This window comes from Mugil cephalus, chromosome 16, assembly GCF_022458985.1.
Source record: "Mugil cephalus isolate CIBA_MC_2020 chromosome 16, CIBA_Mcephalus_1.1, whole genome shotgun sequence".
Classification (NCBI taxonomy): domain Eukaryota; kingdom Metazoa; phylum Chordata; class Actinopteri; order Mugiliformes; family Mugilidae; genus Mugil; species Mugil cephalus.
Window position 1 is genome coordinate 9297531 of NC_061785.1, and position 25502 is coordinate 9323032.

At 42.8% G+C, this 25502-nt stretch overlaps 1 protein-coding gene and 1 pseudogene across 1 annotated transcript; one reads left to right on the forward strand and one right to left on the reverse strand.

The window, feature by feature from the left end:
- Window positions 1-222: 222 nt before the first annotated feature.
- Window positions 223-10299, reverse strand: LOC125022423 (annotated as a pseudogene).
- An 891-nt stretch (window positions 10300-11190) lies between these two features.
- Window positions 11191-24090, forward strand: rgs9b (regulator of G protein signaling 9b). Its single transcript, XM_047609987.1, has 19 exons — window positions 11191-11379; window positions 12783-12879; window positions 13625-13675; window positions 13799-13905; window positions 14072-14123; window positions 14199-14257; window positions 14339-14415; window positions 14490-14571; window positions 16673-16735; window positions 17139-17168; window positions 17262-17323; window positions 17683-17796; window positions 17887-18002; window positions 18141-18228; window positions 18696-18834; window positions 18938-19020; window positions 19652-19775; window positions 21669-22072; window positions 22233-24090. The coding sequence occupies exons 1-19, from the start codon at window positions 11311-11313 to the stop codon at window positions 22393-22395; spliced, it is 1980 nt and encodes a 659-aa protein (XP_047465943.1). The 5' UTR covers window positions 11191-11310; the 3' UTR covers window positions 22396-24090.
- The last annotated feature ends 1412 nt before the right edge of the window (window positions 24091-25502 follow it).

Sequence of the window (25502 nt, forward strand, 5' to 3'; positions counted from 1 at the left end):
TTTATCTGTCAATAAAATAAAAGTATGTAGTTTATAGCATGGTGTAAAAACAGAGAAGATATGGAAGATATGATATCAATTAAAAACATTTTTGAATCCGAAATTTAAACAGTCTTCACATCTTATCTGTAGAATATTTTGCTATATATGTATCTTTGTACATTTTTCCTTATTGGACCAGTGTTCATTCATAAGCAAGCACATAATAAAAAAAGCCGGGTCTTATGTCATTAGAAAAGTGTATTTTATTGATAAGGTTAGAGTGGCATGAGAATGAATTTTCAAAAAGGTGATGAAAAAATACACAAAATACATCTACATCAAAGGGTCATCTTCATTGGAAAAAGCAGTGATTTTGAAAAACATTCAGAAAAGGGGGGGAAAAAAATATGCCATTTCTACAACCATTTACATATACGGAGATAAACCTGAATATTATTTACATGGCAACAGATTACAGTATTTACAAAGCCAGGACTGGAAGCAAACTACTGCTCTCGTGAGCACTGCTTTTTTGGAGGAAAACAAACTGCAGACTGTCGACGTGAACAGTCCTGAGAAAGCACGGTGTGATTTGGCAGAAAAACAGAGATTTTAACAGTGCCTGGAAATTGTCCTCTAACAAAGACTGCCCCCCTACAGAATACGGTCACTGTATTCAGTAGCTTTTTCTTCCCACATTTTTTTCTTCTACAAATTCAAATTGTATTTTAGAGGGAAATCCTAAACAGCACAAAAAAGGAAAAAAAAAACATGTTCAAGGTTTTTGCATGGAGTCTCAACTCAGTGCCAATACAGATATTCTCACATGACGGGCTTAGCACAAGGCCAGTTACAGTATATTTAAAACAATCTAGAGCAAAAATCTCTGTACATTTATTAACAGACATTCACGATTCAGGCAAAGCAGGAGGGAGGGGGGGTCTGTCCCTTTACAAGGCATCTAATCACAGAAGAAATCAAAAGGGATAGAGAGGGGGATTCTGGGTCAGGAATCAAAGCCAGGAAGATGCAGTAATAAACACCACCCAGGAAGCGGCATGCAGGCCTGGCTGAGTCCAACCACCCAGATATAAGATTATTCCACTAGTTCACCAACAATTACATCAGCACTAACACCGATTTCGATTCAACCCTGAGAAAAACGGTGGACTGCATGTTCGTTTACCGAGACGCCTGCCTAATGTGCCATCAAACGGCCAGAAATGAAGGACAACATGTTTTGGGAACTTGCACCTTAACGGATTAAAAGAAGCTACGGTTTGACGTTTAATTCTAAAGAGACATTTAAACAGCGATTAGGTGTTACGCAGAAAGACACAGCTTCAGTCTTGCTTTCTTCTAGTCATTTTCCAAAAAAAAAAACCAAGGTGCCGGTGCTGGGACCAGTTTTTAACGCGTAGAATCTTCAACCGTTTGGAGCTGCTTTCGTGATCGGAGGTCCTTCGGTCGGCTCCGAGCTGACGCCTTAGAAACCTGCAAAGACGGGGAGAGGAGGAACGGCGCGGCAGTACGAGCGAAAAAGATCAGTGCAGTCTCCAGATCATTGGCAAGTTGACAACCCCTTCCTACAGCGTGGAGCGAAGGGGGTGAGAGGCAACGTTCAAAAGCAGCACTGGAGAATGCAACAGAAGTGGTGGAGTGAATCGGGACTGAATTCAGTGCTTGGACACAGACTGGCAAATGGACTATAGAAACAGGCAACGTTTTGTCGGCCGAAATGTCTTTAAAAACATACTTATATCACTGTGGTTGTCTCCTGTGTGTATGTGTGTGTATATATATATATTTATATATATGTATATGTGCGCGTGAAAGCATATGCCTGGTTTGTAAAACGTTTTGCTGATTTCCACTGGTGCCAGCACCGGCACCTTGTGAGTTGAAAAGCCCCAGCAAGTCACGTACTGTAAGGCAGAACTCAAGACTAGAGGAGAGAGAGTGTCGAGATGAAGTAGCCGGGGATCAGATGTTATCCAAGATCCAAAATAGCTTCTTGACTTTCTCTGTTTCATCGCAGCCTGCCCAACTGACTCGATCCCCAAAACAAATCCCGAACTAACAAGAGGGCGACTCTTCAAAGAGGAGAGTTAAAAACTAATATAAAAACGTCTGAAGAAGAATGCTGACATCTTATCGGATTCTTCTGAGGCCGGTCTCTCCCAAGTCCTCTTCATGAGCGAGTGGGTGGTTCGTCCCCATTCAGGTCCTCTCTACTTTTTTCACAGGTTGACAGGGGTCATTGGAGCATGAGCTGTTTGAGGTTGTCGTGGAGGATGGTGTCCTTGACGTCCCGGAACACCAGCCTGATGTTCTCCGTGTTGATGGCCGTGGTGAAGTGGTGGTACAGGGGTTTCTGGTTAGCATCGCGTCTCTTGCCCCGGAAGCACTCCACCATGTACGACTGGACGTCCGGCAGGCTGTGCTCCGGCCCCGTGTAGTCAGGGAAGTAGTCCTTGAGAGGAACGCTTTTCACTTTCTCCTCCAGCAGGTCAGTCTTGTTGAGGAAGAGGATGATGGAGACGTTGACGAAGACGCGGTTGTTGACGATGGTCTCGAAGATGTTGAGGGATTCACGGAGCCTGTTGGTCTGTCTGTCTTCCATCAGGACCTGTAAGACACGAGGGAGGGATTAAGTAACATTCTCACTGCTACTACTCTTATTGTACCGGTAATAAAATACTAACAACTACAAGTCGTTTTTTTGAATCAATCAAAGGATGAGGCCAATGTGAAAATACAAAAAACATAAAATAATAAACTGCAGTTCCTCAAATGACAAGTGTAGAGGAGTGAGTGGTGTATATCAAAGCTTACACTGATCAGGCATAACATTATGACCACCCTCCTAATATTGCGTGCGTGTGTGTGGGTGGGGGCGGGGTCTATGGATTGAGGGGAGCGGCCTCTGTGGATCATCCGACAGATATTTATCAATTGTGTCTGAAGCATTTTTGTGTGTGTGTCTGTGTCAGGCTGTTGCCATCAAGGGGTGTCATTGCTATTGGGTGGGGGTGGGGGGTGGGTGCCTGGTCTGGTCCAGATGGGTGGTGCATGTCTAAGTAACATCCACATAGATGAATGCCAGGTCCAAAGGTTTCGCATGAGAAAACTGCATCATCACAAGTTGGTGAGTCAGTGGTCATAATGTTGTGGCTGATCAGTTTAAGCTGGGGTCATTTTGATTAAAATGCAGATAACACGCTGAGAGAGGCCTCATTCATATTTATATACACTCTGAGGTTTACTTCACTAGATGTATTTTGGTCTATGTCTCAATATAAAGTTTGAAGCAGAACGTTCTGGCAGTTGTTGTCCAAATAGGAAGTGGCGCTGGTTTGCTGCACACAAAATAGAAAAACGGAGCTACCCTTTGTTTCCCCCCGTAAGTTAAAACAAGACAAAATGAAATGGAGAAAACCTATGATTCAGCGTTGCACAACTTAGACTCTGGACTTAAATCCCTGGAAAGATATGAACCCGACTGACGTCTAGTGTATTCGTCTGTCTTGAAGCTGAGGCCCTGGTTACAGATTCATCTCGTTTACGTCCTTAAAACATTGTGAATAATAAGCTACCGGCCAATGAGCCGTGGTTATGAAATGCAAACAGCTTCTATTTATGTGAGGAAAAGACAGTTAGTTCTTAAGATAGATATTAAATGAACACTGCAACCAATGTGCCTTAAATATAGATGACATAACAGTTTCAGTTCAACATGTAATTATTCACCAGAGAAAGTCTCCCAAGCTGTGAGATAAATCACAGTAGTAAAAGTGCACATATAGAAATAGCAAAGACAACGGAAGTCACGAGACGTTATCTCCTCATCTAGAACAAACCCATTAACGAGCCAACTTATCAACCCATCTCGAAGCGTGTGCGCATGCTCGCTTTTGGGGGAGGAAATGCGACGCTGCGGCTTTCACCTGGTCGTATTCGGAGGAGGAGACGAGGAAGAGGATGGAGGTGACCGAGTCGAAGCACTCGAACCAGCGCCTCCGCTCTGACCGCTGCCCTCCCACGTCCACCATCTTAAAGGGGACGTTCTTGATCTCGAAGTCATACTCGTGGATGCCCTTGGTGGGTTTGCGAGCCAGCAGGATGTCCTGTTGAGTGGGAAGATAATCCTGCAGGACGGACACAAAAATCAGCATGAACGCCAGTTCGATTCGTCCGTGTTTGCGCCTAAGTACCTTAAAAACACGTGTTTACGGCTGAAATCAGAAAGTTTAGTTTGTGTGTAGATTAGCCTCTCAGTGGCCCCTCAAATCAACAGATCTCTATCTTCCAAAACATTATTTCTCTGGTTCTCAGTTAATCGGTTTCTGCGATCTGCCCTGGAAGGTGAATACAGGTAATCTGTCATCTTGTTTTGGTCTGACGTGGGGCAATATTTCCTCCCAACCACGTGAGATGTTAAGAAAATGGCTGGAATGAGTTCATCAACTGCACAAAGAGGACACGCTTTATGAGGTTGGAGTAAAATTACAGAAAAGCAGCCATTCAAATGTTCACAAAAGTAAAGCTACCAGTTAACACAACAGTGAGGAGCTTGTGTTGAGGCAGTTTATATAATAATTGTTATAATATAATAGTATTCATTGGTTTGAATGTAAAGCTGCTTTCATTCATTGTTTGTGGATTAATTTACAGGAGCTTTAAAAGTATCTTACTCTGTGTTGTATGTAACATTAAATAGATTGTTTACAACCTTATACAGTGAATTAAGGTGTTTATTAAACTACACAACATGAATACAACTGAATTAATATAAATGAAGTCTTTACAGGGAAAGTTTTACAGAATTTAAAATACTGTACATTAAAACAAAAGTCCTTAAAGTTGCTCATAATCACATACAAGTTTTTTTATTCTTCCAAAGTCATACAGTACAACAACTATTAACACTGTCAAAAATATCAGAGCATTAATGTCGGATTTAGTGGTGGTGGTTGTGTTAACGTATATATTAGAGCTGCATCTACTTTGTGGTTTAGAGCAACACTGATAGATAAATAACTTACAACAAAAAGAGAACATTATAAACCACACAAAGGCTAAAATGGCTGAACCGCAACAGATTCTGCAGCTTTACATTATAGTGCAAACACTTGATTTCAAGCGTTGCCTGAGAACTGGATTTATTTAGAGTCAACTTGAATCCTCTGTGTCTAGATTTGAAGAGTATAAATTTATAGATGTGTTTGTACAGGATGTTGCAGAAAAACTTTGATGGTTGGGTTACAATCATGGCTAATTATATCACATTGGGTTAAAGCGGAAAAGTGGAAACCACTTGAAGCTGAGACAGAGATGGGATTCTTCTCATGAATGGATTGAACTTTCGCTTTTTATTTGGAAAAGTTGGGATAATGGGAGAGGAAACCTCTCGCTGTTTATATGCAGCGCCGAGATAAAACATGGAAAACGGGAATTTTGTTAAAAGAAGGTGGATTTTGTGCAGAAAATTTAGGGGAAAAAATGAAAAATATAGGAAATTGCTACTAATGTGCACACAGGGTGTATTCAACGCTGATAATTTTGAATTTTTTTTTACATGTTATTACCATCTTAAACATGAAAGTACCAATTAAATAATATAACCTACAACAACAAAGTTTGCATTTTACAATTATTTTTGCATTTTACACTTATTTTTGCATTTTAAACAGTTAATAAACGTCCCCAGTGCCACCGTCTTTCTCATGCCATTATCTACCGTGAGCAACCACCTCAGTCGCTCGTCACCTTAAATTGTCTGGACACGTTTGCAATATGAACTCTTAACGTGTTCGCGTCTGGTTGTAGGAATAAGAGAATAAGTGCAGGCAGAAACAACTCACCGGATCGCCGAGCTTATCCAGATTATCCAAGAAATACTTCACTGACTCACCCTGCGACAGGACAGAGGAGGAATTTCTGTTAATTCTGCACAATTCATCAGCGACGGCACAGTACGAATGCATCACACATTCAATATTTGGTATAAGTGCATTTAACGGAACGTATTTTTTTTTTTTTTTTTGCTGGCGTAGACGAAAAAATCTCAGTTTATCTACCACACACACACACACACACAAGAAACTTATTTTTTTTTTGTTCTCTCTCTTTCAATACTGTCGGCTCTGAGGAGCTGAAGCAGGATGCAAATTATTTGCTACTGCACAGACATGTGTTTGTAAGTGTGTCTTTGATGTACACAGAAGTGTGGCTTGATCGGTCTCTCTCTCTGTGTGTGTGTGTGTGTGTGTGTGTAGGAGCGCTTTTTTTTTTTTCTTTTTTCTTTCTCGACTCTTCTGATGCTGCTTTTTGCACACTTAGTGCAAGTCCAGACACGGGGCCGCCAAGACAGACATGCATTCCTTTATCTGTGTGTGTGTGTGTGCGAGTCCGGCGCTCGACGCGAACGAAAAGAAACGGCCGAAAAGAGAAAACAAAATCATATTCCGTGATTCACGGATGCCTCTACTACGACACACCTTTATGCGAGTTTTTCTTTTGCATGTATTTTGCATTCGTTCGTATATTATGCAACGCTCGGGTTGTAAAATTCAAATTCCACCAGCAAGTAGTGATTATTTCAGCGCGCTTGCAAAACGTACAAGTCATTCTCCCCCAGTGCAAAGCGTCACCTTTTGATCTTCTTCTCTCTCTCTTTTTTTTTTTTTTTTTTAAAACTAACCTGACCTGAAAAACCTGTGTTTGTGAATGCGTGTGCACAGCTAAGATTACAGAAGGGAGGAGCAGCAGGGCACTGAAAGCTAAAGGAAGAGGAGCTACCTTCCCGTGAATTTTTCTACGGTTACACCCGAGTAAAACTGAAAAAAAAAAAAAAAAAAAAAAAAGGCTCAAATCTTCTGAAAATGTAAAAAAAATGAGTCAAAGACAAGAGAGAGGAAACTAGCAGAGCAGTCATTACGAGTTCCACCGGCTCATTTTAAGACGCGACGGCGCCTGCAGCTAATATGAATGTACTGTAAAAGCAAAACTGAAACCTAATATTGTATAACGATATCAGTGTGACACTTAAATTTAGGAAGCGGGGACTTATCAGTAATAAATGCTGCAACGTTGCTACAGACTAAGGTGAGAGGAGGGTGTCTGCTGGTGAACTCTGCACTACATAAAGGCCGTCTGTACATGTGTTGTTAATGATAATTAGAAGTGAGCCGGAGGGAACGTGGGATTTGTGATGCAAATACTTAAAAGGGCATGGCCACAACACGACGGGTTTATCTGCTGGTGAGGGAACAAATTGGTCTTCGCTACAACAAGACGCTGGGAAAGTCTAAACGGCCCTCGATAGAACTTTACACTTATAATATTTCTGTTCTGGGACCATCAAATTATTACTGTTTTAAACTGTGAGAAGCACATGAAATTTTTCGGAGCCAAAAATCAAATCTCACTAGAATTTAAGACGATAGATGGCAGAATCTTTTATGCATATACAGACCTTCCTTTACTTTGTGGTTTATGTGTTTATTTGTTTGTAATCTGGTGGAACCTACATAAATTCTTAGTAACATTCTCGATTATTATTTTTTTTTGTAATTGGTTCGACTTAACAAGCAATTTAAAGGTGTCAAATTGCACCGGGGGAAATTATCATTATTATTATTATCATTGTTCTTTACAAATACATGAAAATAACAGTTCTAATCTGACACACTCCTGATGTGCGAGTGTGTCCTTGTGCAACCCGAAGTGTGTGACACTTGGTGTTTGTGTGCAAATAATGCTGAGTGGGAAAGCCAGGGCTCTGTTTGTAAGCACAAAGCTGTTTAACTGCAGATCAACATTCCTGCTCTGATCGCACTTATTCCCCCCTTTCTGTCTGCAAAAAAAAAAAAAAAAAAACAGCTCACACCAACAAAATGCCACTAAGAGCTGCTCAGCTTCGTGCAGCAGACACGTTTTTTTTTTTTTTTAATTTGCTGCCTATTCTCTCGTTACTCGAAAGAGAAGTGCGTCCCTATATGAGTCCCCATCGGGGGCCCCCGGGACTGCAAAGTTAGCCACGTGACCCGACATAAAAATCAGTGAGTCACTTTTGTAAAAGTGATACCGGTGAAGGATAAGAGCGCACACAGGTCATGTGAACCCCCCTCTCGACCACAGCCGCTGTTCTGGGTGAAACGTCACAGCATTAAAACATGCCTGCTGACAGCCAAGACATAAAGAGCGGGGAGAGGTGTAAACAGGAAGCTGACTCAATCACATGTCTGACCGCTCACTACAGAGGCAGAGGAATCAGAGCTGAGCGTAGGGCGACAGAGGAAAGGGAGACTCAATTACACCAAAAAAAAAAAAAAAAAAACCTGTTTCACTTTCTATTTCCACTAACGTTTTCAATTCAAAGAAACCATAAAGCTATTACAGGATCTTGTGAGTGAGAGCTATCCACCACAAGATGTTCTTTATCTGAGTGGGCTCGCAGACAAACTGGGCCACCGTTATCTGCCTGCGATGCTACGTGAAAGGCGTTTCGGCGACCTACCAGCTGAAACTCCCTGCGACGGTCGTAGGCGTTTTGAATACCCGAGTCCTCCCACAGGGCCCTGATGGCAGGCAGGTACCGCAGGAAGATGCCCGTCTCCAGCTGCCCGCTGGCCATCTTGGCCGTCCGGGTGTCGAACGCCATCATGCTGTCCCCGTGCTGCTGGTTGTCCTCGTTGCCCCACGGGATGTGCAGCTTCTCGCGGGCGTCCACCAACACACGGACACCTGAGAGAAAAAGCGAGGAGGTGAATTAAGAAACCCGTGCCGTCTAAAACAAAAAAAAAAAAATCTAACGCGGCCACATGTAAATTAAACCAAAAAATCACCAGAGAGCTTTCACACGCCTCTGGCGGCATTTCAAACCCAATGGGCGATTCATGAGGAACAAATAGAGACACTTGCCAGTTCATTAAGGAGTTAAAAAATATATTAGAGCAGTCCTAAACTAAATCTTATCTTCGCGAAGGCCGCGGGTTTTCAAGCATTTGTTTTAACATAACTGAGAGGGCTGTTGATTCAGCTGCGTTTTCTTTCTGGAGGCCGGTGGTTCGTGTCACTGTTTAATTATAATGTGGTGAGTTGACACGTGCTCCTACTATTTTTGACAACTCCATTCATTTATTTAATTATTTTTAGCAGGCAAGGTTAAATAACACCAGAACAACACAAAAACTAACAACCGGGACGAAAACAGGCTGTGGCAATGGCCACATTTCTTACACCGTCTCTCTCTCTTTTTTTTTTTTTTTCTTTTTTTGTTGAACATTTTAAGAGTCAGGAAGGAGGATTTAGTGCAGGCCTATTATATAATAATGCTTCTCCACTTGTGTACTTAATGTTGGCAGCTGAGTTCACATTTAACCTCTTAAATAGAGTTTCTGTATAAATAATTTACTCTAACAGACCTCACCTTATATGTGTAAGCGTGTGATGCACACACACACTTGCATATAATGTATTTTATTGAATTTTAAAGGCAGTTTTTTTTAGTTAGTGGACAAACAGGAACACCTTACAACACAGTGCCCTGGTGGGTTACCCTCCATTAGCGACATGTCGTTGAGCAACTCATTTTGCCCGTGGCTATTTGAAATTACTCGCTCGTGCGTTAATAATAAAATACACACATATATATATAAAGAAATATAGATATATATATATATATATATATACGAAGTTTAAAGACTTTGTAGTGACGGTAAAGGCACGCTAAAAGGGGTTAGCTTTGAGCAGAAAGGCGGCTCAGTATGGGTGTGCCGAGAGCAGATGTAGACTGTTTATATGTCCTCTCACCCAGCCCAGCGCTGCTAAACAGATGTGGAAACTTTCCCACCCGTTTTAAGCGCATTTTTTTTCCGCTTTCCCCCGAACCGCTCTCCCCCCCCAAAGCCTCCGCTTGAGCTCCGAGTCGCCGGCAGCGAGGTTTACCTTTGATAACGTTGCTGTAAATCGTGCCTTTGAAGTCCTCTCGGGCTTGCTGGTCGAAGTCCTGGCCGTGGATGATCCGCATTTGTTTGAGGAAAGTCGTGCCTTGAGCCTCTCGGCATCGCCGGAGCACGGAGTTTTTATCTTCACCAGCGCCGCTTCACGATTAACCGTTTCTTCTCCCGGGAGAGACATTTGTCGATCTCTTTGGACTTTCGCAGCTGTTCCACCTCGCCGCTGTTGAGCAGGCAGACGGGTAGACAAACTTTTAACACGGACCTGGTCGGCAGGAAATCCGCCATGTTCGCACAAACTTCATCGATGCTAATTTGATGCGCGTTCGCGAGGCGCGGGCACGGGACCAAGCCCCTTCCCTAAACTCAGGAAGTGCCTCCGCTGAGTGTTTACCATCCATCTTAAAGCCCCACAAGGTCTCTGTTTATGCTTAGCTGCCTATGTGATATACTTGACGCATACAAACATGTCATTTCACCCTTAGCTGTATATACACGAGCCCTAGAAAAACTAACTTTCAGTTTTAAAACTATATGTGTGCTAGTTTTTTTAAGTTTCAGGGAAATTAGTTACAGTTACACGCGTTACAACAAAAATAGTTCAATTTAACCAACATACACACATATATTTAAACGATTTATCTCACAGAAGAATTAAAAATAAAATAAAAAATAAATAAATCTTAACACTCGTTAGAGCTGACTGGTGATGATATGTCGCCATCTGCTGGTTCCGTGTTAGGAAAAAGACGCCTCCTGATTGGTCGATTCGCTCCTCGCTTAGGCCACGATGTTAGAAAAAGACACCTTCTGATTGGTTGATTCGCTTCTCGGTTCAGTTATGATGCCTTCGTGGACTATAGGAAATTTGAAGAATTTCACTTGAACTCCGTTCGTAAGATCAATAAAATAAGAAGTACAAACAAAAACATATATTTTCTTGCCTGGTCCTTTTAAAAACTATGATTATCTGCCCAAGAGACATTTGTGATACAAAAGCACTGAACGGATGCTGCTATTATACAAACAGATCGTTAAATTTTTAATACTCAGCTTTTTTTTTGTCAATCATGACAATGATGATTGACTTCTTTAATTTTTATTACACACATGTGTAGTGTGTCGTAGAGGCAAACTAATCATATTTTTCACTTCAGTATGAAAAACGAGAATATAACAGCACGCTTAGAGTTTCTAATATCCCCCACTTCAGCTCATGGGGAACATTTGAAGGCAGCATCACCATCGATCATTGCACTTCCCCTCAAGCATCCCCACACGACACAGGGCTCACAGGCGGCAGCAGTATTGAATGTGTGAGTGAGTGTGTGTGAGAGAGAGGGAGAGTGCACAGCATCACTAAAATATGACCATTAGAAACGCTATCCGGGATCATGGACAGAGGTACCGACCACGGATGGCTTGCCTCAAGAAGGTAGGCTATCCTCTTACATTAGAGATGATGTAAATCACAGCTCTCCTCAGGCTTATGGAGTGCACCTGCAGACGCACCAACAGATGGGTCACTTCTGAATTCTCCAACGCAATGCTTGGACTGAAGTGGTCTCCTGTAACTACGGAAACCCATTATTTTTGCTTGTAATCTGCATTAGCTTCTTAAATATTTTGATTTCTCTGCAGGTCCTCAAGAAAAACCTGCTTTATTGAAGATTTTAGAGTGTGGATTTATTTGAAATAGACATTTTGTAAAGAATCAGATCCCACAGGTTGCAGTGGACGACTGAAGGCTTAGAGGAGATCCAGTGCATTCAATATCCGAATTTAGAATCGATCAAAAAACATGAAATTTGAAAAGAATCAAGCATTGAGATGGACAAGATGTGATTCGGATGTCATCCTGGATTCTGTGCACACGTTGTCACACCAAATGTTAGTCTTGTTTCAACCTTTTTCACCAGTGATAAGGTCGTTCAGTTTAATAAGCATTAAGCCTGGATCAGTATCAGCTCGTCCATTTACACTGACCAGCTGCTGGAAAGAAGTTAATCCAGGAGCTGTGTATTGAAAACAACAGTGGTCAGAGAGGGGCTTGATTCAGCGCGTCGTGGTTAATTTTCACTTCACTCAGAAATAATTGTGACTCTTCCGTGCGTATTTTATGATAAACAACAAAGTGCAGCTCTCCAGGGGAATGTGCGGAGGATTCATTTCCAGAGGAACTTTGTGTTTTGCTCCATGAAAGCCCACTTCGGCCCCGGCTTCGCCCCGCTGCTCATAGCCTCTCTAGGGTGACTTCAAAGCACAAAGCCACTTCAAACAGGCCCGAGAGTCAGCCACAAACACTCTCTCTCTAACTCTCTCTCTCTCACACACACACACTTTCTCACAAACTGAACTAATGCACTGGACTATTTCCTTCCTTTTCCACGACACACCTGGGATCTATGGAAGTTCAGATGAAATGATAACTGACAAAGTGCTTAGAGGGCACTGAGTCATCGCAGGCCTCCCACACGAGCCGGGCAAGAGCCGTGAAAATCAGTGCATGAGACGAAACCCATCATGTCACCTCGCAAGGCTTTCTAAAGCGGCATCGAGGTTTGAAACTGTAAAGCCGCAAATCTGTGTTGTGAGCATTTTGTGTGACAGGTGGTATTAATTTCAAGATTTGATGGTGGACTTTAACATCCCACGGGGAAATTCTTCTGAAAAAAAAAGCAAATTCTAGTTGCAGGCTGCCCTCCACAACCTGTTGTCAAAGCAACCTGTTGGCATGGTGACCTCTGCACCCCCTCCGCCCCCCCCTCCTTCCACCACCCCCTCCAATCAATTGTCGTCTTAACCTCTTTTCACACGATGAAAATATTCCCCCCGCAGGCGGAGAAGGTGCTGCTGGAGATGCAGGACCCCAGAACGGGAGTCAAGTCTCAGCCGCAGAGACTGGTCATCACAACGATACCACACGCCATCACCGGTAATAATAAAAAAAAAAACACAAACACACAAAAAAACACACACACAGACACTGGTGAACGCACACACGGGTTGTTATTCAGCGGCTGGCTGAGTGATTGCGCCCGCATAGTCTCACTGGAGGATACCAGAGCTCTGGGCTCAAACTCGGGAGCCGCAGATTTCATCGCCATGACAACCCCCTCGGTTTCAGAGGCAGGGAGAGGGAAAAAGAAAGCAGGAGGTGAAGTCAGGAGGAGGAGGAGGAGGAGGAGGAGGAGGAGGATGATTGAGCGGGCGCGAAGGAACGAGCAAGCGGAGACGGAGACGCGAAGAAAAACTGCGGAGGAGGCGGACAAGACGAGAGGGGGAACCTAGACTTCTACGTCATCCACAAGCTCTGGATGAATCTAGTTAACGTGTCGACGTCCCTTTCCTCTTTTTTTCTTCCCCTTCCTCAAATATCTTTTTTTCTTTTGCTTCCCTTCCCTTTTTTATTATTTCTTTCCTTTACTCTCCTTCCTCATTAGGTTCACTCCTCCCCTCCTGTTTTATATTATTGCATCATATATATATTCTTTCCTTTCTTCACCTCTTCCACTTCTCTTCCAACATCATCTGTTTGGCATTTATTTCCGCACACCCACCTACAACCTGTCAACACACACAAACACACACCTTATTCAGTGCTGTTTGCTGTCAGAGCAGATTTTTTTCTCCTGTATATTCATTGTTTCTTCTGACCTTTGCCTCTTTTTTCTGCTCAGGCGAAGACATAATTGTGTGGCTGGTGGACAGATTCCAAGTAGACGCGCAAGGTGAGACGCTGTGACAGACAGCAGGCAGGGCCGCGCAAGTTGAAGCGACCGCCGCTGGCGCCACAGCGGCCGCTCACCCCCCTCCTCTTTTCTTTTGTTTTCTGTTCTGTCTGTTGTCGTCAGAGGCGAGGAGTTTTGGCTCCACGCTCGTGGCGCTGGGATACATCTACCCTCTGCAGGACCACAAGCGTTTAGTGATCAAGCCAGATGTGTCCCTGTATCGCTTCCAGGTACAGCGACAAAGCGAGCCTTTCAAACCTTGGATGGAGGGGACAGGCCCCGCCCCCATCCCTTTCTTTGTGCTGTGAATTTAAAAGAGGGATGCACATGCTATTTTGCTATTTTTATCTACTACATCTATATATACTCGCTAATCCTTCCCCTTATTGTTTTCAGACACCATATTTCTGGCCCACGCAGCAGTGGCCTGTCGAGGACACAGATTATGGTGAGTGTGACTATCGCTCGCAGATTTTATCTCGTCTTCCCTTTTTCTCAACAGTTTCTCATTTCATGTCTTAAGCAATCTACCTGGCGAAAAAGAACATACGTAAGAAAGGGATCCTGGAAATCCACGAGCAGGTGAGATGAACCGAGAACCGGGAGTGATTCATTTTGTTTGTTGCCCGTGTGCTGATGTACTGTGTTATTTGATTTTCTCAGGAGCAGTACAACCGTCTTCACAAGTGGATGAATCATAAATGGGACTTCATAGTGATGCAAGCCAAGGAGCAGTACAGGTCGGTGTTTAAGACGCTTCCCCGGCTGCGCTCGGCTTTAAGAAGGTGTTACGACCGCGTCTTTGTTGTTTCAGAGCTGCAAAGGAGAGGAAGAAGCCGGACCGTGTGGTGTTTGACTGTCAGGAGAGAGCCTACTGGGTGGTTCACAGACCTCCGGTGAGAACAGAGCACGTTTCATCACGTAAACCAAATCTTTGCCTGTTATAAGGAGCGATTTTTTTGGGGTCTCGAGAAGTGAATCAGGTTCCCACAACATGACTGTGCAAACAGCCCTTGTGTCCCCACAACGTGAGGAATACAAGTACGCACTCACACGGAGCGATAGCTATCAGAGTTGCACTGCGAGCACAGGATGCAGCTCCGTGTAGACATAAGTGGATTGCCAGCAGACGGAGAAGTCTGAAAATAAATCGCACGCCACCTCAATACTTCCCAGGGTATCTCATTATCTCTACCCATGATGCCTCATTACCATTACATGTCCAGTCGGAGGAAAAGGGCATGACTGATTAATATTTCACACCGCATCGGAGAGCGTGCTGCAGCGGTTTGCAAGTCGTGCACGCGGGGGATCTTGTGTCGTGAGATTAGAAGACGACAGCTCCCCAGAAGTTTATTGGTCGTTTAATTGACTATAAATGTGTTTGGAAGAAAATATCAGCTGAAACAATAAGGACTCTAATGCCTAAACGTTTATGATTCTTAGTTATATGTAGCATTTCTGCATGTTGTATGTGATTATACGTGCAAAGCGCAGTGCATCTCAAGCTAATTGACTCCTGCGGCTGCAGACGATATAACGAAAGCAGCCGTTTGCACCGTGGGAGTTAACTCACTGCAGAAGTAAACTCCAGAAAGTGACAGTTAAAGGGTAATGGCCGGCACCGATGTAACAGAAGCACAACGGGAGAAAAGTCCAAAACTCAGCGAGTCGGCACATATTAGGATAACGTCTGCCACCGTGAGCAGATGTTTGTCTGCAATGAGTCGTACGAGGCTGCAGCAGACGCACAGTTGGGTCCACCTAATGAGACATGGGTGCTTTTTAATGCTCATGATAGGTGTTGTGTTCTTTCGTAGTGTCACTTTAATTAGTTGGTTGGGATGCACACACAGCATCACTGTGTGTGCATCCCAACACATCGCTGTGGAGCTACATTTAATTTGTGCCCCATTCCACGCAGTGTATCAGGAGGTTGGGGGTTTTTTAGCAAGTGCAGATTCAAAAAAAGTAAAAATCTTAAATATTTAGGTAAATATTTAACCTCTTCTCGTCTATTTAGGACATTCCAGCTCATGCATGGTCATGGTCTCTTTTGAAAGCGTGAAGTTTCTATCACAAAAGTCAGACTCTCTCTTAGTGGTATTGTTCTGGAATAATCAAAGTTGGCTCCGAAAAATAAGAACTTGTTGGGTTTGCCTGATGTTTTTTTTGTTCTGAAAAAATGTGTTCGTTGAATCCTGTAATGGCTTTTATCAATGAAATCAGAAGAAAATTATATATTGCATGTAGCATTTTCTCAAACACAACTTGAGCTCTGATTGGTTCAAAACGCCCTCATGTACGACCCAGCAGACTGTTAGAGGATTAAAGCAGATGTTGCCTGTATATTAATTTCTGTTCATTCTGAAATACTTGGTGCATTCTTGAGTTTTTTTTTAGCCTTTATGGACAGTACAGAGAAGACAGACAGGAAATGGGAGCTAAACAGTGAGCTAAACACCGCCCCTTGCATCCTTGACCTTAACAGCAATTTTAGCTTAGCTTAGCTTGCAGCACATGTCAATCAACTGAAGTGAGCCATCCCCACTGGTCGTTGCCCCAATTAACTGTTAGTCTCTTCCTGTGTTTAACCGCCTTACTCTCACAAAGTCATTTCCCAGAAACGTCACCGCTTTTTCTTCAGAAGCAAAACCTTTTTGGTGAGACTTGTATCTCTTACTGTGCATACCAGTCATATTCCAGCGGTTAAATGTGACAAAGCTGGATGATGATGATGGTGTTCAAATGTAAATCTGTACAAACAAAGCTACGAAACAAATGTTTTTCCAGATCCAAAGTTTTATTTCGTCATGTTCAGGAGACGAGACGTTTGTGGCCTCTGCTTGTCTCAAATGTCCTGGGAAAGCGTGACACTCTATCAGGCAGTGATTAGCATTTTAAAACAGCCCTCTGTGTTAATTAATTAGTCCTTTGGTAAACACGCGTAGGGTAATTTCCTCTTCCTCATTCACGTGTGTGTGTGTGTGTGTGTAGCCGGGGACAGTGAGCGGCATGGACTACGGCCTGGAGCGGCGAATCGATCCCAACGCGGACGAGGTAACAGGTGAGTCTCAGCGTGACCTGCATGGACGTAAATCCAATTAATCAGCTTATATTTAATAAGAGGCTTTATAGCAGTAAAGGAATACCTGCAGTGCTTTCTCTTTCCGTTTCCTGGCTGCTGCCCTAATATGATTCTTTTCTTCTCTCCCTTTTTCTTCTTCTGTTCTCCAGGCATTTTCCCCTGGTTCTATTTCTGTACTCAGACTTTTAAACCGGCTAAGAACACTCACATAACACACCCACGCACATCATGCATGTTTGTACTAGCTGAATGGAATACAAAAGACAATAGCTCTGGGTATGCTGCAATTAGTTTATTCCTCTGCAGACCTATATGCAGTATACTCTCTGATGTCTCCTGGAATCTGTAATTTTGTATTTGGATTTTTCTCCTCAGACAAAAACACCTGACTTCTACGAGAGAATCGTAAGTGAGGCTTTTACAGTCCCCTCCTGCTTTTAAGCTTTTCCCCATCATCCTGTTTTGTTCGTCATGTCACGTCTCCTCTGTGCACCGTAGATGATCTTCACCCAGCAGTCCATCATGAGGCCCCGAGTGAAGTCATCTGTGTCCATCGGAGCGTAAGTCGGCCCCTCGTATTCTCCGAAAGCCTCGAATTAGACCGGTTGCTGTATACGTCTCCAAACACCACTGTTAATGGAGGATATACACATATATATAAAAAAGCTAGTGATGTATTCAGTAGATAAAGTCAAAATATGTTCAATCTGATTGGTTTTAAAGTAAGAAAATAAATAGAATCCACTTACAACCACAATCTTTTCAACAAATATAATCTTTGTGAAATACGAGAATGAGAATATGTAACTTCCTGTTACACCCGAGCGTTTAAAATATGACCTGCGGGCCCACTGCATCCACGGCTGCATCATTCCTATTTATGATGTTATCGTCAGTATTGTTTTTCGCATCCCCGCAGACTGGTGAAATACTGCACCACCTACTACGGCCACGACCCCTTCCTCTCCAAGTGTCTCCCCAGTAACCCCTGGCAAACTGACGACCCCACGTACTGGACCTTGAACATGCCCAAGTGAGTCACCGGAGGACTATGAGTAGTCGGGCTGTAATTTTAGAAAACATTATTGGTTATTGTGTGTGTGTGTGTGTGTGTGTGCTGCAGTGTGGAAATACCAACTAAAATGCGGGTGGAGAGGTGGGCGTTCAGCTTCGGAGAGCTTCTCGCCGACCCCAGAGGACGAGATGATTTCAGACTCTTCCTGAAGAAAGAATTCAGCAGTACGGTGGTTGGGATTATATTTAGATCGTGAACTAAGATGTGAATGGGACAACACTGGCGTGTTGCTGCCGGTGCCCTGTGAATTTGTTATTTTAACCGCGTGGTTTTGTTTCCTCCTTTTCCGAAAACCTCTCCAGGTGAGAACTTGGCATTCTGGGAAAGCTGCGAGGATCTGAAGTGGGGCACTGCAGCAACGATGAAAGAGAAAGCAGAGCAGATTTATAAGTAATGTTTTAATTTGTCTTTACGTAACAGAAACAGAGGGTGACTCTTTCTTTCTTTTTCTTTCTTTATTTCTTGTACTTCTTTTCATTTACTTGTTCCTTCCTAGTTTTCTGTTTCTTCTGCTTTTATTTCCTACTTCCTCCGTTACCTTTTCTTTCTTTCTTTTACTTCTTTTCCCCTCCTCCCTTCCTTTTATTTTTTCTCTTTTATTTCCTTGTTCCTTCCTAGTTTCGTCTTCTGTATTTTCTTTCTTGCTTCCTCCCTTACATTGTCTTTCCACAACTGTTTTGGAGGCATGAGGGAGGCCTACACAAAATTAGGAAGGTGGTCATAATGTTATGCCTGATTGACCTATGTCGATAGTCTAGGAGCATCTTATTTTATTTATTTATTTATTAGTATTTTAGTCGTAAATCGTGTAAATTGAATGACTTGCTAATGCAGCAGCATTCCTCCTCATTTCCCAGGACCTTCCTGGCGCGAGGCGCACCGCGGTGGATCAACATCGACGGAAAGACGATGGAGATCACGGTGAAAGGCCTGAAGCACCCTCACAGATACGTGCTGGACGCAGCCCAGACTCACATCTACATGCTCATGAAGAAGGTCCGTGAACGCGCCAGTGGCTTGAACGGCGGCGGCGGCGGCGGCGGCGTCCGAACACTCACTGAAACTTTTGACCCACGACGAGTCTGTGTGTGTTTTGCAGGACAAGTACGGGCGCTACGCTAAATCTCCGCAGTATAAGGAGACGTGGAAAAAGGCCATCAGCCCCGACGAGCACAAGTTCAGGTAAGAGGCAGATTCTGAGTTGAGGTTGGCTCATGTTTCTCATCCGTCTGACTGAAACGACCACATCTATCAATCTTCGAGACTTGTCCTCGCCTTCATTTGTCTCCTCTTACGCTCTTCTAAACCACATCCTTCCGTTTTCTCCCTTTTCTTCATTTGTTGCTTCTTTGTTGCTTTGTTCACTCTTATTTCCCTTTTCTTCATTTTTCATTCTATCTTCATTTTTTGATGACTTTGTTTTGCTATCTTTTATGTTGTATTTATTTCCTCCTTCCCTTCTTTAATTTTTATTCTTTCATTCTTATTTCTTCATTCAGTTTTCTTTCTTACTTTCTTTCTTTCAGTTTTTTCTTTTTTATACTTTTTCTTTCTGTTTCTTTCTTTCTTTCTTTCTTTCTTTCTTTCTTTCTTTCTTTCTTTCTTTCTTTCTCGTACATCCTTTGAACCATTTCTGTTCTATAAAAGTGAGGCAACAAGAGCTAAAACTGTGTCAACATGTGTCTTTGAGGACCTGACGGCCAAATTAAACTAACAGATTAATCAAGAACAATCAGTTGAACCTCTAACGTGCGTGCGCTGTCACACCATTCCTTTCTCTCTTTCAATCTTCTCCCTCTCTTCCTCGTGCCAGTGACTCACAGTTGGAGCAGAACGCCAGGAACAGGCGGCCCAGCCTCAGCCCCATCGTCCTCCGGCAGATGGAGGAGGAGCAGAGGGCCAAGATGGCCGCCAACGCCCCCGTCGACATCACGCAGGTCATGAGCAAACTCAGCAAGCAGGGCAAGGAGGCTCCGCCCCCCCCGCGTCCTCCGAAAAAATGAACGCAGACACTTGACACGATAAGAGTCAGGATTCTTATACTTTCTGTAGTTTATTTCGTAATTACAGCATTTACCTTTAAATGCCCTTTTAGTTTAAGTTTAAAGCAACAACAGGCACCTATGTTGATTTGTTTCTTAGTCCCACACAAAGTCCCAAACATTTCCTGATAGTGATGATGGTGATGATGGGTTTGGGGGATTTAGTGAATAATGAAAATTGCAAAAATTAAAGCGTAATTTATTTGCTTTGTGTTAAAGCCTTAGATGGAATATTGTACATACTGATATAACCTAATATAATTAGCTGCAGAGGCGTGTGATCTTGTTCACCCGTGCAGAAACTGAACCTTTAAACACATGTCTACACACGAGTCATTGAGTCATGACGATAACACGATAAGCGACAGAAGATGAGCGTCTATATGTCTCCATCTGTTACGTTTATGTCCACACAAGCTGAGACTTGTTGTCTGTCATTCTGTTCATCTCTGTTGTGTCTCTTTCTGTGTGTGTGTTTTTTTTTTCTGTCATCGTTCACGAGCAAATAAAACATCCTCAAACCACCTCATCTTCATGTGTTTGTCTTCACTCGTCATGCGTTCAGTGTTTCCATGGAACCAGATGTCGTGTCACTCATGGGTCATAGGCTTCTTTCTTTCTTTCTTTTCTGCACCTGTTTAACTTTTCTTGTTTATTTATTGTTTCCTCACTTCCTTATTTCCTTCCCTTCCCCCTGTTTTTTCATTTGGTCTGTTATCGTTTTTCGTCTCTCTTACTGTTTTCATTCCTTTCTTCCTATCTTTCCTTGTCTTCCTTTTTCTTTATTTTTCCTTCCCATTTATGTGTATTTGTCTTCTTTCTTTTTCTGTCTCTCTTTTATTTATATTGCTCTTCCCTTTTTGATCTGTATTTTTCATTCTTTCTTCCTTTCCTTCTTTTTCTACCTCTATTTCTTTTACATTATTTCTTTCCTTTTCTATCTGTTCTATTCTTTCTTCCTTGTTATTCGTTTCATTTCATTGTGCCTTCCTTCCTTCTTTCCTTTGTGTATTTGTCTCTCTTTTTCTTTCTTGATATTCTTTTTATTTCATTGTTCCTTCCTTCTTTCCTTCCTTTCTTTGTCCCTTTTTATGTGTATTTGTCTTTCTTTCTTTCTTTTTCTACCTCTCTATAATATTTTTTCTTTCCTTTTGCATCTGTATTTCTTTCATGTTATTCTTTTCATTCCATTGTTCCTTCCTTCCTTGTTCCCTTTTTCTTCCGTCTTTCCTTGGAAACATCTATTATTCTAAATGTGAGTAAAACTAAAACTGTGAACACGAGGGTTCGTCGATTAATAACGACACTTCAGCATTAAATAACATCTGCGCTCACTCCGTATGCAGACGTGCGTTCGCCCCGTTAGAGGAGCATTTGCGTTGCTGTGGCTCAGTGACTCTTTCATGAGGCTCCGTTAGAGACGCTTCTTTAACAGGGCCGCTCTGAAGAGGCCTCTCACCGTGTAACGAGACTGTAGGTTTTTTTTTTTAAAGATGTCTGCTGGTCGTCATGTCGCCTTCTCTTCACTCTGAGCAGACAATGAGCCTCCGTGAAGAGCCACAGTCTTCATTTACTGCAGGTTTACAGAAAACCTGCTGATGCTTACGAGCACGTTTTAGGAAACAGCTGTCACTCTTGACCTTGTGAACACTGCACCCACAATAGTTATGATGCATTATGCATGCCACGTCTCTTCTTAACTTTATTTACAACTATGCTCATATTTTTTGGAGTGACACTCTCTGGATGCCCCCGCTGACTTGTGCCTCTCGCCCTCTGACCTCACAGCTGTGCCGCTTCACCACTCCCGTCCCCCACCTCGCCGTCTACTCTGGCATCACCGACTCCCCCTCTGCCAACGCCTCGCCCTCGTTCCCTTTCCTGTCCCACACCCCGGCCTGTCCGTCCCCCATCAGCGTGGCCATAGACAGCAACTCGGCCTCTGAGCGCCGGGCTGAAGGCGGCGAAGAGGACGGCGAGGGGAAACCCGAGGCCCGCGGCCCCCCGGGAGCAAACATCTCCAAATCCCGCGTGGCGCTGTCCCTGCGGCGTTTCCTGAAGCGAGGCTGCGCGCCCTCGGCCATGTTCGCCAGCCTGTCGCCGAAGTGCCACTCAGCGGCCGGGACGAGCAGCCGCATCCAGCCGATCAGCCCGGATGAGCCCAGCCACGCTCCGCCCAGGAGGATCGGCAAGTGAGTGTGAAATATTCACACAAACATTTTACCTGTTAGCCATGTCCTCGTGTGAAGTGGTGACTTGTTTTTTTGCGTCAACGTGTCACTTTCTCACCATATATAATATTATTCTGAGCCTGACTAGAGTCTAATAAGGTCCCCTCTGCAACAACTTCAGTTTTTTCCAGATAAAAGTGGACATTCCCCCAGAGTGCCGCATCTACCCGATAGACTCTGAGGACGAGGATGAGGAGAACAGGTCTGCCTCTAGAGGAGGAGTGGGAGCCAAAGAGATCATTTGCCCCTGGGAGAGCCTCACTCCACAGAACGGGACGGGCTAATGTGTGTGGTGGTTTATACAGGTGGCCACAAATCTACGGGACCACGCTACAGTGTGAGATAAATGTCAAATCGCTTGAACTAAAGGTCAAAGAACCCTTCGATGTGGGCCACAAGTAACGGGTCAGACAACTGAACGCCTGTTGGCTTGAAAGAGCCCTGCGTTGAAGAGGTTGAGGTTATAACCCCCCTCCAATGTTTCACCAAAGTATGGTTCAACACACAGTTTTTATTCCCAGTTATTTGCACATGCACCAATCAGCCACAACATTAAAACCTCTGACAAGATAAAGTTAATAACATTGACCTTGATACAATTCAGTGTTTTCACAGATACTTGACCAAACTGGTCAAGTGGATTCGACTTGACCACACTGGTCAAGTATCTGTGGGATGATCCACAGAGGCCCCTCCCTTCAACCCACAGGACCCAACGACTCCCACTAACAACAATGTGTTGCCAGTAGAGATGGGATTTAAAGCTAAGGCCAACCGATGTTGTGGATCCGTTCTTTTCAAAGAGCCGTTCCAAAAGACTCGCTTTTTTTGATATTTATTTTTAAGATGCTAGTCTGGAGGTAACTATTTTTTATCTGGGAAATAATCAGTAAGTGGAATGATGGGGTAAGATTTAGCTCAGAATCATTCAATCTTAAACATTGCACCAACAACTCGCAGCAGCGACTTGGTTCCCATTGGTCATTCCAAAGAGCCGGTCAATAGATTCGATTCATTTGCAAACGTCACAACTCTTTCTGAATATTGGCTATTTGGTATTTTGTAAAAGTCCGTAAAAGCTCCCAGGAAAACACTGAGGACACATGAATCCACACCTTTCAAGCCAACAGGCAAAAACCAAAAAAAAAGTTTGACTCTCAAAACATCGGTTTCTAGTGGAGGTACCCCTTTTACTGCCTTTTACTCCTAACAGGGGCCTCTCTGCAACAGGACAGCAGGGTGCATGAAGGTTTGAGTGCTCTTGAAACTACTGGAGCTGTAGCTTTCACACGCAAACCTCATTCTGTACGTGTTAATGAACTGTAGCCTTATCCGCTTTCAAACACGTGGGAGATTTGTTTGATTTTGTCTCCTGCAAAAAAGACCTTTTATTATTAAGAGCCACAACATCCACGACAGGAAATAAATGTGTTAAATAAACTATTTTTTTTTTGTGGCTGCCAAGGAGCATAAGGAACAGCAGCGCATTAGTGTTTACAGCCTAGATATAGTGTTGAGCCAAAGCAGACAGACACCTGTAGACTCTGCTTGTACACATGTCTGCTGAAGATGTATCTCTATATTTATAGAAGTAGAGAAGTGTTCCTGTGCCGCAAAATAGACTTAGACGTCTCATCCCCAGCTTACCTCTGACAAGCAGTGTGTGAAATGACGAAAATAAGAGCACATGGACTGCTCCTTAGCTATTTTTGTTTGCTAATCAGATGCACATAGTTTTGTATTTGGCTCTACTGTTTTTTGTAACCGTGGTGTGCACTGTGCACTGTTCCGAGCGAGGTGTTAATATTTTCCCCTCCTGTGGAGGAGGGACCGTCCAAGTAACTGTCAGAATGTATTTATTGACCATGTTTACAGATGCAAGAATGTGAAAAATACCTTAAATTTGTTGTATTTGATTTGTACATTTCATGGCTTGTGTCAAGTGCCTCAATAAATGATTGTCTTTAAAAAAAAAAAAAGAGGGTCATGTGTTTTCTTGGCGCAATGATCCTTTTTAGGTATTTTTAATTTTATAATGTGCAACAATTCCTCCTCTCGGTCAGCGGTAATGACGGTGTTTGACCACTAGGTGTCAGTATTGCAATGGCAATAGAAATTTAACAGCCGCGGGAGGCTGAGATTAGAAGAAACAAGCCTTTACTATTTATTGAAGCCTTTTCATTTACTTTCTCCTTATTATTTTCTAGACTGTGTGACAATTTGATTAAATTATTCATTCTCAACCATCTTCCCTGATATCTGAAAAAAAGTAAACAAAAAAACAAAAAACATTTGACACCATAGACCACAGCATATTATTAAAAAAATATGGAAAGGTATGGCATCAGAGGGATTGGATTGGCTGAAAAGCTATATGCAGAACCGCCAACAGTTTGTGCAAATAGGCAAATATAAATCATCTTTCCTAGATATAATATATGGAGTCCCACAAGGGTCGATGTTAGGGCCACTATTTTTTCTATATATCAGTGACATATGCATTACCAGTAATTTAATTTTACTTATTGGAAGTTTTTATTTTTCTGTCTTTTCTTCCTTTTTCAACTGTATATGCATTTGATGCATTTCTTTGCTTTTGAATGTTTGAAATAAATAAAACCAAACTAAATATCTAATTTCCGCATAAAAACTTGGAGCCATATGATAATCTGATATCCACAGGGATATCTCTGCACGTGCCTCCTGCAAACATTTCTGCTGCCCCACATCTCACTAACTGATTTGTGATTTAGAAACACACAGGTTACTGAATTCAAGACCAGACCTCTGACAATCAGTCCGTGTGTTTTTGATGTCCGTGCGATGGGCATCTCAGTCCATCCGTTCATCAGCTCACAGAGGAGGAGGGAATTTATGCAACAGCTTAACGTTCATCCGAAGTGCGCATATATTAAAACACATCTGAGTGGAAGCTTCTTTTTAATGAAGCCCTTGGAGTTTGCTGTTCCACCTGAATGAGTTATTCATGTCAAATTACATATCATTCAAAACCCAATCATGGCTTGTTTTAAGAGAAAACCTGTGTTTTCTTGTGTTGCATGGCCTCAGATTTAGTTTCCTCCTGCTGCTGTTTGATTCCTCTTTTATCAGTTGCTGGTTTTAATGGGTTGATGTGTTGCACGTACACAGCAACTAAAGCAACACTTATCTCAGACCTAAAGGAAAAGTTTTATGGTGTAACCTAATAGCAATTTAAAACAAGGGTCTTTAACGTTTTTCAGGCCTAGTGCTATTTATAAATATACATTATTATTATTATTATCATTTTGCATTCATTACTAAGCTAATCAAATCATACTAATAATATGCGAGCTAATGTACTTTCTCTTCAAACCTTTTTATTTGAGTCACACCTTTGTGGCGGTAAACA

What these genes read in the sequence shown, in the direction of transcription:
- rgs9b (XM_047609987.1), top strand. Translation starts at nt 11,311, where the DNA reads ATGACCATTAGAAACGCTATCCGGGATCATGGACAGAGGTACCGACCA. An exon ending in TGTCGAGGACACAGATTATG is followed by an intron (nt 14,124 to 14,198) that starts GTGAGTGTGACT and finishes TCATGTCTTAAG; the next exon opens with CAATCTACCTGGCGAAAAAG. An exon ending in AAAGCAGAGCAGATTTATAA is followed by an intron (nt 18,229 to 18,695) that starts GTAATGTTTTAA and finishes CTCATTTCCCAG; the next exon opens with GACCTTCCTGGCGCGAGGCG.